A 12,275-nucleotide genomic window follows, 5' to 3' on the forward strand; every position below is an offset into this window, starting at 1 on the left:
GACTGCTTGTTCACAGCCCTGCCCTCCCATTGGAAGGTGAGCTCCCTGAGGGCACTGCCCCGCCAGCAGCGTCCCTAGGTCTCAGCATGGGGGCGGGCACACGGTGGATGCTGGAGGCATGCGTGTTCTGTGAGAGAATGGCATGGGAAGGAGAAACAAAGTGGGGCGGGGGTGGGGGGGGGGGAGAAGAAGAAGTAAGACGTGATATAGCACATCTGTTTCCACCAGGGATCTGTGTGGAGATTAACGTCCCTGCAAATGCATTAATATGTCAACGAAAATATAAAAACAGGTGATAACAGCTCAAGTAATGCCACTTCCCAGAGACGCCTGTATTCCTAGGAGCCAAATTTCAGAATAGCAGGCGCCGGGCAATTAACTGCTCAATCCCCAGTGCCTGGTGGGAAAGGTAGAGAGTCCATGTCTGGCCCTGTTTGCAAGTGTGACTGAGAGCAGGGTGTGGGCTTGAGCGTGGCCCAGCATGGCTCACGGACAGACTGGGCTCCTGGGAGGGAGGCGATGCTACCCCACGACAGCGCTCTGTGGATGAGGGTCTAGCCAGCAGGGGAGTGAGAACCTTGAGGAAGGAGCAATGAGTGAAGCTGAGAGCTCAGGCCCGGGGGTCCCATTTAGAGGCTGTGCTGCCTCAAGCAGGTTACTAAACCTCTCTGAGCTTCGCTATCTAAGGACGATGTGGACTTGGTGAGTGATGCATGTGCTCGGCAGGGCTGTGGCCCACAGTAGGTGCCCATCAGTGGAGCCGTGATGGTCCCCGAGTGCAGACTCAGGCGGACCTGGTCCTGGGCCCAAGGAGGTGGGGCAAGGGGGACGGGGCAGTCTGGGGACTGCTTGTGAGACTTGGCAAGTTGCCCAACCACTCCAAGACCCCCAGCCTCAGCCATCATATGGGAAGGAAGATGCTTCTCCAGGGCTGGAGGGGCCTCAGGAAGGTCACCTGGGGGATGATGTCCACTGGAGGGCCCTAGGCCAGGAAGTAGAGACCTGGGCCAGAGGTGCCGGTCTGTCCCCACGTGTGGGATCCTCGGGCAAGTCTTTCAGCCTCTCTGGGCTCAGTTCTCCCTTCTATAAAATGAGCCAGTTGGCCCCAATAGCCACTTTCCCAGATTCCATGAGCTGGGGTCCGACCTCCATGGGGCTCTGTCCCCATCCCTCTGCAAGGCAGAAGTGGCCCACGAGCCACTGCCCATAGCTGGCCTTCTCCCAGCAAGTGCGGGTGGGACCCGAGAGGGGCCACAGCTGAGGCCTGTGAGCATCGGCAAGGGGGGCTGAGTGTCCCGCAGTGGCCACCTCTGCCTGAGGCCAGGGCAGTGAGGAACCCGGTCGGAGGAGGGGCCCCCGACCCGGCCCCCACCAGGCGCCCTCACCTTGATCATCTGCGAGAGGTCGCCCGCGTCTGCCAGCTCCAGCACAATGTTCAGCTCACTGTCCTCAATGAACGAGTCCAAATACTTGATGATGTTTGGATGGTTCAGTTGCTGTCCGAAGAGAGAAAAAGAGGGAGTAGTGAGCCCCTGAGAGGCGATACAGCTGGAGAGGTGGGGTATCTGGGGGGAAAGGCCTGCGCTTGGGAGTCAGGCAGACCTGGGTGACACTGGGAAAGCCATTTTGCATCCCTGAGCCTCAGTTTCCTCCTCTGCAGAATGGACATAATGTTTTGGAGAGAAGTTGTGAAGATTACAGGGGCTGATACCCTTGAAATGTCTGACATGGTGACTGCACAGAGCTAAGACTCACTAGACACTGTGGAAATGACCCCCCTCTTCACCACCCAGGCCCCTCTAGGGCGGGGCCAGGCCCCCACTGCTCCGTCGCTGCACTCGGCAGAGCACTTAGAAGTGTCCGTCTCCTTCCTTCTTCCTTCCCACTTCCTCAATTTCTGACCCACTTTTTTTTTTAATTAATTAATTAATTTATTTATTTTTGGCTGCGCTGGGTCTTCGTTTCTGTGCAAGGGCTGTCTCTCTAGCTGCGGCGAGTGGGGGCCCCTTTTCATCGCGGTGCGCGGGCCTCTCACTATCGCAGCCTCTCTTGTTGCGGAGCACAGGCTCCAGACGCGCAGGCTCAGTAGTTGTGGCTCACGGGCCTAGATGCTCCGCGGCATGTGGGATCTTCCCCGACCAGGGCTCGAACCCGTGTCCCCTGCATTAGCAGGCAGATTCTCAACCACTGTGCAACCAGGGAAGCCCCTGACCCATTCTTTGTGAAATCTTGGGGAAAAAAATCATTCCTGGTGTGAGAGCTGCCCTGAGTGCGGTGCTCAGTGCCAGAGCCCTGCCTCTGGCCCGATCACCATCACCCGTGTGTTCTCCAGACAGGACAGCACCCCACTGACTGGAAGTCAGCCCCTGGCTGGCTAACAGGAGACCCTGGCAACTGCTTCTGTTTACACCAAAATGATTCCAGGATCTGGGGAAGGCACAGGGGACGCAAATATTCTGCCACAGTATGGTCGCCTGCCCACAGGGGCTCCCCTCCAGAGGCCACTTGAAAGCACATTTTCCCAAAGGCCCAGAAGGTTGCTGGGCAAGGGACGTGCATCTATGCTGCATGCCGCCCCGCACCCAGTCTTGGATTCTGAAATGAGGGGAACGTCGGCAGACATCACACAGCCACACATCCGCCTCTTGTTCTCTCCCTAAGCCAGCCCTGGAGGCTCCTACAGGGCTCGCCTTCCTGCCCCACGCCTGGCAGCCTCTCAATGGTCCTGGCATGAACGGTATGAACGATGTCACCCAGTGGCCCCTCCGAGAACCGTGTTTCCCTCTGTTTTGTAGGAAACACCTCGTGCCCTGGAACATCCTGTTTACTTCCACGGGCAGGCCGGGGAGGTGGGTCAAGTTCTGGAAAGGGGCTGGCCTTGGGGCAGAGGTTATAACCATGGCAACGAGGGCTGCCTCTGACCGGACGCTACACTGAGTCCTTCCAATGCATCGTCTCACTAATTCCACCAACACCTCTGAAGACACAGCACTGCTGTCAATCACCCCCTTTGACAAATGAGGAAACTGAGGCCCCAAGTGGTCAGCAGCCTGCCCACAGCCCCACAGCTAGTGAGCAAGGGGTGGGTCTGCCTCGGAAGCCCACGGCCGACCGCACTTGGCGGCACTGCAGCCTGGGGGAGGGTCAGAACGCCCTCCCCCAGAAAGGCCGGGTTCCCGCCACCTGGGGCGGCCTCACCAAAGGGGCTGTGGTCACACACTTCTGCGCCCAGGAACCGAACAGCCTGGCTCAGTGTGCACACGCATACAGTTCCTCACTCGTGTGAGTAGTACACATGTTCTTGGCCACAAGTGGGAAGACAGGGCAGGGTGATCATGACAGCTGTTCCCCAGGGCTGGGTAATCAGTTCCCAGCATCACAAGCAGGTCCCGAATTTGACCATTTCGTAAAACTTTAAAAATGTTATTTGAAGGGTATTTTTGGACCTGTGATAGCTACAAGCCTCCCGTCTCCAGCCTTGCCCCCAGGACCCATCGTGGCCAGGGGCCACCCCAGCGAGCGCTCACAACTCCCATCTGGCCACGGCCCCTTGCTCGCAGCCACTACAGGGCCCCCCCTCTTGTTCCCATGTTCAAGTCTCACATCCTGAGTGTGGCATTCAAGGCCACTACAATCTGCCCCCCTCCTTCCACACTGAACCTTAAGCCTGGGGAGTAGGGCGGGATCCCCAGGAGAGAGCAGCCCTTAGACCAGGCTTGGTCTAGTCCAGAAAGTTTTGTCATCTCTGACTCTCAGGAGGCCAGTGGGGAAGCCAGCGGGGAGGGGGAAAGGAACGACTACAGACACCACCACCATCCCTCGCCTTAGATGGGCCCCTGCACGTCTGTCCTTCACGTGACCCTGTCCAGTCAGCCCAGCTCTGGCTGAACCAAGGACTTGCGCCCACAGAGGCGCGGGCATACCAGCTACCCCCTGGGGAGACCCATCCCCAACTGTGCCTCCTCCTTGTGGGAGACCTAGCAAGAGCCCAACAGGCTGACAGCTCAGCGGCCCTGGGCCCCTCCCGCAGCCAGAGCCCAGGGCCACGTGCTTGGCTGTTAACTCCACCCAGTGCCCCAGGCTGGCTTTGCTGAGTCTCCCCAACAGAGAGCATCTCCTGGTGGGAGTAAGAGGATGGGAGAGAAGAAAAGAGAACACACTGTGGCTGAATATTCAGATGTGCGTGTCACCACGTGGAAATACAAGAATACGAGACTGAGAGGAAAGACAGGATGAGACAGAGAGGGAGACAGAGACAGACAAACTGAAGTTCAACCCAATGCCCACCCTCGCTCCTTCCCCAGTAGCCTGGTCCACGGGCCGCCACATCCAGGATCCACGTGGGACAAGGACAGCCAGTCTGGGGGCAGAATGAGGACTGGGCAGAGGTGAGGCAGGGTCCCTGCTAGGCCACAAGAAAACAAACAAGCTGCTGTCCCCCGCAGGTATGTCGTTTCTGAAGCTAACGGGCTGAGGGCTGTGATGGACATGATGCGGCCCAGACTGGCCCAAGGAAGTGAGGGACCCCCGCTCAGCCCAGGGCATTCACCTTCAGGAGGCCGATCTCCTTGACACAGTCTTGCCGGGCCTTGGCGTCCATCATCTCAAATATCTTGGGTGAGAGGAAACAGAGAAAGAGTGGTTAAAACCCAGCACCCCAGTCTGGGTTCTCCCACCTCCTCGCTGAGGGAACCCTGTAAGGACAACAGTTCGTATTACTGGGTGCCCACCACGTGCCAAGTGCTGTGCTGACCAATTTCCACCAAATCATCAGGGCAACTCCCATGAGGCAGGAGTTACTGTCACCGACTTACAGAGGAGGAGACTGAGGTCCAGAGAAGCCCAGTGACTTGCTGAGGTCGTGCACTGGTAAGTGGCAGGAAACATGCTTGGAGCCTCAGTCTTCACGTCTGTAAATGGGGCCAACAGCCTGACCTCACAGGACCGTCATGTGGACCGAGTAAGAAGAGGGGGTACAGCATGCGCCCCCTGACCCCCAGCCCCCCTAGTGTTCACTGTGTGGGTCCTCCCAGCATCTTCTAACTCACAGGAACAAACAGGAGGGCGACACTGCAGCAGCCCCACCACAGAATCCATCCTGGCACTAAAAACCAACACCAAGAGAACCCGGGTAAGCCCTTCCTTGGCAGACAAAGAGCAGAACACAGGCCTTTTCTGAACCGAGGAGCCCGTCTCTCCTCCGGCCATCAGAGGCCTCACGTGCAGCTCACAGATCAACAAGGAGGCGACCACGCTGGCCGGCTCCAGGCGGGGGGTCTTCGTCTTGTCTCCCCACCTCGTGACTGTGTCTCAGCTACCTTCTCTCTCCTGGGCCTCCTCTGCCCAGACTGTTAATCTCCTTCTTTAAGGTAAATGAGCAAATAGAGGGACCCTGGAAGCTCTGCTGGAGGATTCAAAACTGTTCCTGCAGCAAAGCAGCGTTCCGACGGGCTCAGTGGCTCTCATGGAAAAGCTTCCTGCCTGGGCTTTGCTGCCTAAAGCCCATCTGTCCAACCCCCCTCCTCTGTCCAGGAGGGACTCAGAGGTCGGGCAGGGCACTCAAGCCCAGAGCTGACCACAAGCGTCAGTGGCCACAGATCTGAGTCTCAGCTCCCTCCATCCCTGGTGAGTTAGTTTTCCACCTCTGGGAGGATGATGACCCCTACCCACAGGGGTGCTGTCACAGTTCCGTGAGCGCCAGCGTGATCCAGTATACAGCAGGTGCTCAGCACATGCTCCTTCTTCTTTTCCTTTATGGCTTACAGTGAGCTTCCACAAAGACAAGTCGCCCTGATTCTCCCACAGCCCCGTGAGTGAGATGCTTCCCTCATTTACAGAGGAAGGGGGAGGGGGAGGGGAAGGGAGGGAGAGAGGGAAGGGAAGGGAAGAGACGGGACTAGACCAGAGCTACCATGTTCGGACACAAGCCACTCCTGCCATGTGGTCTTGACCCCATGGGGCTGTTGGCTCACCTGCACCTTCTTCAGAGCCACTGTCTTCCTGTCCAGCAGGCAGGTGGCCTTGTACACCTCGCTGAACTGCCCGCGGCCGATCTTCTTCTCAATCTGGAAGTCAGCCAGCGAGCAGCGAAAAGACAGGGCGTTCGGGTGCCTCTGGAGGGGAGGAACAGAGGGCATCGGTGACCAGCCAGGCAGAGCGGAGGGCCAGGAGTCGTGGGGGGGGGGGCGGGGGGCTGCTGCCCCTTCCTGAGCTCCAGCAGTGCCCCTACAAGGTGAAGGAGGGACCCTGGTTGCCAACCCCACTATCAGAGCCCCCCTCGCCCCCTGGCGCTCTCCACACCAGCTCCATTTGATGCCAAGGACCCCACTCTGCAGATGTGATCTCTTCCACAGCATTTATCACCACCCCTCAGTATGTGATCACTTTTTCCTTTGCTCATTTCTGTCTCCGCCCCCTGAAGGCTGGCTCTGTGGGCCAGCGCCTCGCCTGCCTTTGTCACTCCTGAATCCTTTCTGTCCCGGTGGAGCCGGGCAGCAGAGTAGGTACAATAAATGTCTAAGGAAGCAACTCACCGAAGTCACACAACCACGGGGAGGCCCTGTGGGCCCTTCATGTGCAACCTCAACCCTAACCCTGCAAGTCATCCTAAAAGCGGCAGCTTCCCTTCCCGGGGTAGCCAGTCCCATCACAGAGACGAGAACACGAAGGTTAAACTTGCAGCCTGACGCTCTGAGCCCATTTTTTGGATACACTGCCTCCTTTATGGCAACGTGAAGAATCTGGAGACTTCGTGATGACTCTCCAGGGGCCAGCATTGAAAGCCATGATTAAGCTGTAGGACCTGCCCAGGGATGGAGCCAACAGGTGAGGCAGCAGTGGCCAGGTACCTCCCCGCCGCCGACACACACACAAACACACCTGCAAAGGTACTCTCGGGAAGAGGAGAGGAGGGGGCGCCAACGCTGGGCCCTGGGAGGGAAAGGGGGGGAGAGAATGCCCCACGTCAGCCTGGCGAGATGCACCCTCCCTCCTGCTACTCTCAGGCGGGGGATCACTGACACTGGGGACCCTCCCCAGCTGGATGGTGGCATGAGAAAGGGTGTCTGTTGTTGCCAGATGACCTCCATATAGCAGGTGTGCAGAAATGTGTGCAGGATTCAGTCTGGGGAGCAGGGGTGGGGCAAGGAACCCTGAAAGCCCCACTGCAGCAAGAATAAGCCGCTGAATTTTCTGAAGTGAAAAATGTCTCTTCCAGACTTGGGCCAGATCATCTGAGAGTGTGGAAGATCAAGTATTTCACTGGGCTGTGTTCTGGAATTCTCCCTACTAGGAATGCCAACGACAGACCAGTAGGCCCTGGAAGAGCCTTGGGAACCCCGACAGTGGAGCCAATCAGCCTGGGTCGCTGGCTGGTGACCTTGGCGGTTACACAAGCCACCCTGTGCCTCAGTCTCCTCGTCTATAAGGGAGAAGTAGGGTGGCCGTGAGGGTCCCATGAGATCGCTGAGCCCTGCACACAGTAGGTGCTTAGTGGTTGCAGTCATGTTACGGGCAGGAGTGGGCAGGGCAGGAGTGAGGAAGCCAGGGGGGCCCCGAGCAACTACCCACCGCCTCTGCACCGGCCGAGGCTCAGCTGTGGGCCAAGGAGACCCTAACGGGGACCCTCTTGCCAGGAGTGAGAAATGGAACTCAGCCTCGCAGCCCGCAATCCCGCTGCCTCCTTCCCTCAGCAAGATGACAGCTGGGCCCACCCCGACTCTGAAGTCTCCAGGACTCCAGAGATTTGAAGATGCTCCACCCGGGGACCCGAGCAGAAGGGAGGGTTGGCGGAGGAAGAAGACGATGCTCTTACCAGCACCTGCTGGTCTCTGTCAGGTAAGTTCTTCAGTCACAGCAACTGACCTACCTATACACTGCGTGTCCACCTAAGACGAGCAAGCATGCATTTACTGAGCACGGACTGCATGCCAGGCACCGTGCAGAATGCTTCCCAGGACCCTGCGAGCGGACATCATCGCAATCTCCATTTCAGGAAACCGAGCGGAGGCTCGGAGGGGAGACTCCAGACCCCACCACGTGTAACGGCGGGGATTTGAACCCGGGGTTGGGTACTCCAGAGCCTTCACCCTTCACCTATACCCTTCACCCGGTGCTGTGTGGCCTCCCAACTCAGACGCCACTTCTGCGTTTCCTCTGAGAGCCTGTGACTAGCCAGGCCTACACCTCCTGCTTCAGCCACCTGGGTCCCACCCATCCCCCCACCATGGGCCTCACCAAGTGGGCCCCTGTCTTAGTCCCCTTTCTGCCCCTCGAACTAAGGCTCTGACCCACTCGAAGCAAGTGCTCAGGGCATGTTTGTCAAATGACACAACGAAATGCACCCAAAACAGCCTGGTGCAGAAGGGACTCTGTGACACAGCCACTATCACTTCTATGGGTGCAGCTGAAATCACACACCCTAGAAAAAGGTAGCTTTCTCGGCACTTGGAGGGATCACACGTGGTCCTGAAAATAACGACGACAAGCTTTCATGTCTTAGGCAGCTACTGTGCGTCCGCTGCTGTACTAGATGCTTAGATAGGTCTCAGCACTAAAGTCTCCTAACGGCCTTGGAAAACAAGACTTTTTTTTTTTTTTTTTTGCGGTACGCGGGCCTCTCACTGTTGTGGCCTCTCCCGTTGCGGAGCACAGGCTCCGGACGCGCAGGCTCAGCGGCCATGGCTCATGGGCCCAGCCGCTCCACGGCATGTGGGATCTTCCCGGACCGGGGCACGAACCTGCGTCCCCTGAATCGGCAGGCGGACTCCCAACCACTGCGCCACCAGGGAAGCCCAAACAAGACTTATTAATCCCACTTTATGAATAAGGACACTGAGGCACAGGCAGTGGGGAGCTGGGACTTGAACTCCCTGACGATAGAGACCCAGCTGCGCTGCCAGGTGACGTGGGGCAGTGAAGAGTCTGGGGGATGTGCTCACTAACGATCCTGGCTCTGCCAACGTGGGGCTGCTTCCCTCCGTGGCGAGTGGTCAGTCCCCAGTGCTCTCCACCCACCCCGAGGATGTTCCCCAGAGGCCACGTGGCCCAGCTCCACAGCCACTGGAAGCTCCCAGAGGATGTGGGCGACTTCCCAGCCACCATCGCTGAGACTCCCCTGCACATCTGCATATGCGATGACCCAGATTTGCGTTTCCTGTCACAGCCCATTCGACCTAATTAGAGGAAAGCTCTGAGGAGGGGGCAGGTTACCCGGGCAGCAGCACAGCGGTGAGGGGGCTCAGGGGCCTCTGCTGCCCTTACAGGGGTTAGGACCAGGCCCTGTCCCTAGAGGGGCCTCTGCTCAGGTGGGGGTCACCACGGGACACGGGGCTCCTGGGCGCAGCTGCCTGAGCCAGCAGAGTCCTGACCCCGATTTAACTCAAGGGCTCGGAGAAAAGCTGAACTGAGCTCTTGCCCCCAAAGGCCAGGCCTCTCCCTGCTGCCACTCACCTCCTGGGTGGGCCCTGGCAAGTTCCACTCTTGCTCCTGCATCAGAGAGAGGTCACCCATGATGGGGGATGTTAGAAACACCAGCCCAGGACTTCCCAGAGGATTCCAGGACAAGAGGGTCTGGGGAGCTCTAAACTGCTGGGCAAACACGGCGCTGGCCCCGAACAGCTCCCATGATGGCGGCTCCAACACATCCTCCTGATGGCCTTTCTGCAAATGGCTCATGCAATGCTTACTGTCCCGTTACGTCTGGGACCCCATGCTGCCTCCCGGGGAAAATAAACACAATCCCTGGACCCAGGTTGGCAGAGAGGTGACTGCCACTCTGGCTCTGTCGGTTGAGACACTAAAGCTGGGGCCTGGAGGCCTGGGTTCAAGTCCTGGCTCTGCCACTTCCCGGTGAGCCCTCTGGGCCTCGGTTTCCTCATCTGTCCAACTGAGATAATCAGCGCGCCCTCCAGAGGGTTGTTGGCGGTTAAATAAGTTAATGAGTGAACACTTAGAAGAGGGCCCAGCACTTAGGAAATGCCGCGTGTTTGTGTTATTATTACTATTGGGTTGGCGTTGTAGAATGTCTGGAGAATGGCAGCACCCAGGGGCTGGGGGTGAGCTGAGGCAGGGTGTGCCTGGCCTGGCGGGAGCCTGGCCCAGGGACCCAAGCACAGGGAGTTGTCAGCTGTCATTATCATCACCCCCGTCCACACCCCACCAAGGGTCTGCGCCGGGCATATTTCTAGCCCCAGGCTCTTTAGCTATAAAAACTAAAATGAATGTTTCTTCTTCTTCTTTTTTTTTTTTTTTGGCCGTGCCGCATGGCCTGTGGGATCTTAGTTCCCTGACCAGATATCGAACCCAGGCCACAGCAGTGAAAGCGTGGGGTCCCAGCCACTGGACCACCGGGGAATTCCCTGAAACTAATTTTAAAATACAAGAATAAGATCAACGACATCCCATTTCCTTAACACCCCTGATGCTGGGTACCATGCTGGATGTTTAAAGTACACCATCTCACTTAGGTCTCCCCAGCCCCATTTCACATATGAGGAAACTGAGGCTCAGAGAGCTCATTTACCCAACATCCTCTGGCTACAGGAAAGTGGTGAGGTGAATGTACCTGCAGCTTCTGACTTTACCGACCTTGTGCCACTCACCCAGGGCCTGTGCTAGACAACAGGCTCGCCTTCCTTTCTAGGCTGTGCTGTGGGCACCAGAGGCCATTTCTGACCTACTCATCCCCCTTCCCCAGGGTGGGAGCCCCTTAGCTCTCCCGAAAAGGTAGAAGAGATGGGTGGAGGGGCAGGGAGGAGGTGGGGGTAGGCCTGGGGAGGACTCGCGATCTCAGAAAGGAGGAGCCTCTGGGAGCAACTCCCTGGGCAGCAGGAGGAATTTGGTGGGATCAGGAGTCGATGACGCGGCCGAGGTCCTGAGTCACCTGCAGCCCCGATCGCACCCTCCCAAGAAATGGAGGACATGACCAGACATACAGCAGGGGGAGGGAGTGTCTTGGACCACCCCAGAAAGCTCGGAGAGACCCAGCTCTCTTCCCCAAGTCAGATCAAATTAGGCCACAAATGCTCCCCCCCCCGCGCTAATTTGAGTTTAAAATGTTTGAACCACAATAAGCCTCAGTCATCGACAAATCCTTTTTTTTTTTTCAAACAGGAGCATAAAATTCCATGTTAAAAGAATAAAAATGCATTCGCCCAATTAATTTTCTGAAATCTCATTAAAAAATTTAGCCTGACTAAGTCAGACTTCTGACCTGAATTTTAATCATCTTTACACTGGATGGGTCTTTTTTCCCTGATATTTGCAATGCATCATTAATTTTAAGGCAACCGCTTCTATGATTTTAAAAAGCACGCTTCATCAGAATGACATCTCCTGTAAACGAGTTTCACCTTTAAAGACATCTGACATGGTGTGCAGGGAACTTCTCACGGATGCGGTACATGCGTGTAGAGCAATGTGCTTTAAATCTGTGTGGCACGAAAGAAGGGTGCGATTTACAAAGAGTCCATATTGTCAGACTCTGTACGAGGCCAGCCCCACTCAGCTCTTCACGATCTGGCTAATTTTGTCCCCGAAGCCAGTCTCCCCTCCCGCAGCCCTCGTGGCAAGAAAATGCTCTGCGGGGCCACAGGGCCTGGATCCACCCCTGGCTCTGGGCTCTGCCCCTCAACAGCAAAAAGGACAAGTTACCACTCATCTTGGTTTTCCTCCCCTGCAAAATGGAGCTCTGAATAAGGTCTCCTTCTCTTGAGTTGGTAGGAGGACGAAATGAGGTAACTGCCAGGCATCGTAACGTAGGTACAACCACCACTGTGACTGTCTCAGCTTGGAAGTCTGTCTACACTCAGCTTTGTGCCATCAGCTCATGGGAGCAGCGAGCAAGACGCCGGAACATGGGAGACGCCTGATGACAAAGCCTAAGGTCACCTCAGTTGTGGTAGCTCCCCCAGGACGAGCCTCACTGACCCAGCTCAGAGAAAGCTGAGCTTAAACACACGGATGAGAGAACCTGGAACCAGCTCCAACGACTAACAAGCAAAGACTTGAAGGGAAACAAACCATAAAGAGCGTCGGCCCCCATGCCAGCAGGCTGGCCACGTCCTCTACCTCCCTCTCCCGAATCCCTTCAGTTACCAAGGGCAGTTGGATTTTCCCCCTGGAAGTCTCTGGCGTCTTCCCTCCCTGTGTCGGGCCCATTTAAGGCCAAAGCATCACGTGACCTCCTATTTTCACCTGACTTGTGCCTCGGGCCCCAGCTACCAGTGACCTAAAACCCAAGCCCCTTGTCAATTTAAACCCCAAATGGGCTCCCC

The 12,275-nt window shown here is 57.0% G+C and overlaps 1 protein-coding gene across 2 annotated transcripts in view; it reads right to left on the bottom strand.

Annotated features, from left to right (window-relative positions):
- The window catches only part of NEK6 (NIMA related kinase 6), an 85,210-nt gene that overhangs the window by 26,426 nt on the left and 46,509 nt on the right, over nucleotides 1-12,275 (bottom strand). For both annotated transcript variants that reach the window (XM_082656740.1, XM_082656741.1), the window contains exons 3-5: nucleotides 5,973-6,113; nucleotides 4,550-4,612; nucleotides 1,386-1,496 (exon numbers count right to left, since the gene is read on the bottom strand). In XM_082656740.1, coding sequence (XP_082512866.1) covers nucleotides 1,386-1,496; nucleotides 4,550-4,612; nucleotides 5,973-6,113 — 315 coding nt within the window. The remainder of the gene's footprint in view (nucleotides 1-1,385; nucleotides 1,497-4,549; nucleotides 4,613-5,972; nucleotides 6,114-12,275) is intronic.

The sequence above is a fragment of the Grampus griseus genome, assembly GCF_964374135.1.
Source record: "Grampus griseus genome assembly, chromosome: 6".
NCBI classification, from domain to species: domain Eukaryota; kingdom Metazoa; phylum Chordata; class Mammalia; order Artiodactyla; family Delphinidae; genus Grampus; species Grampus griseus.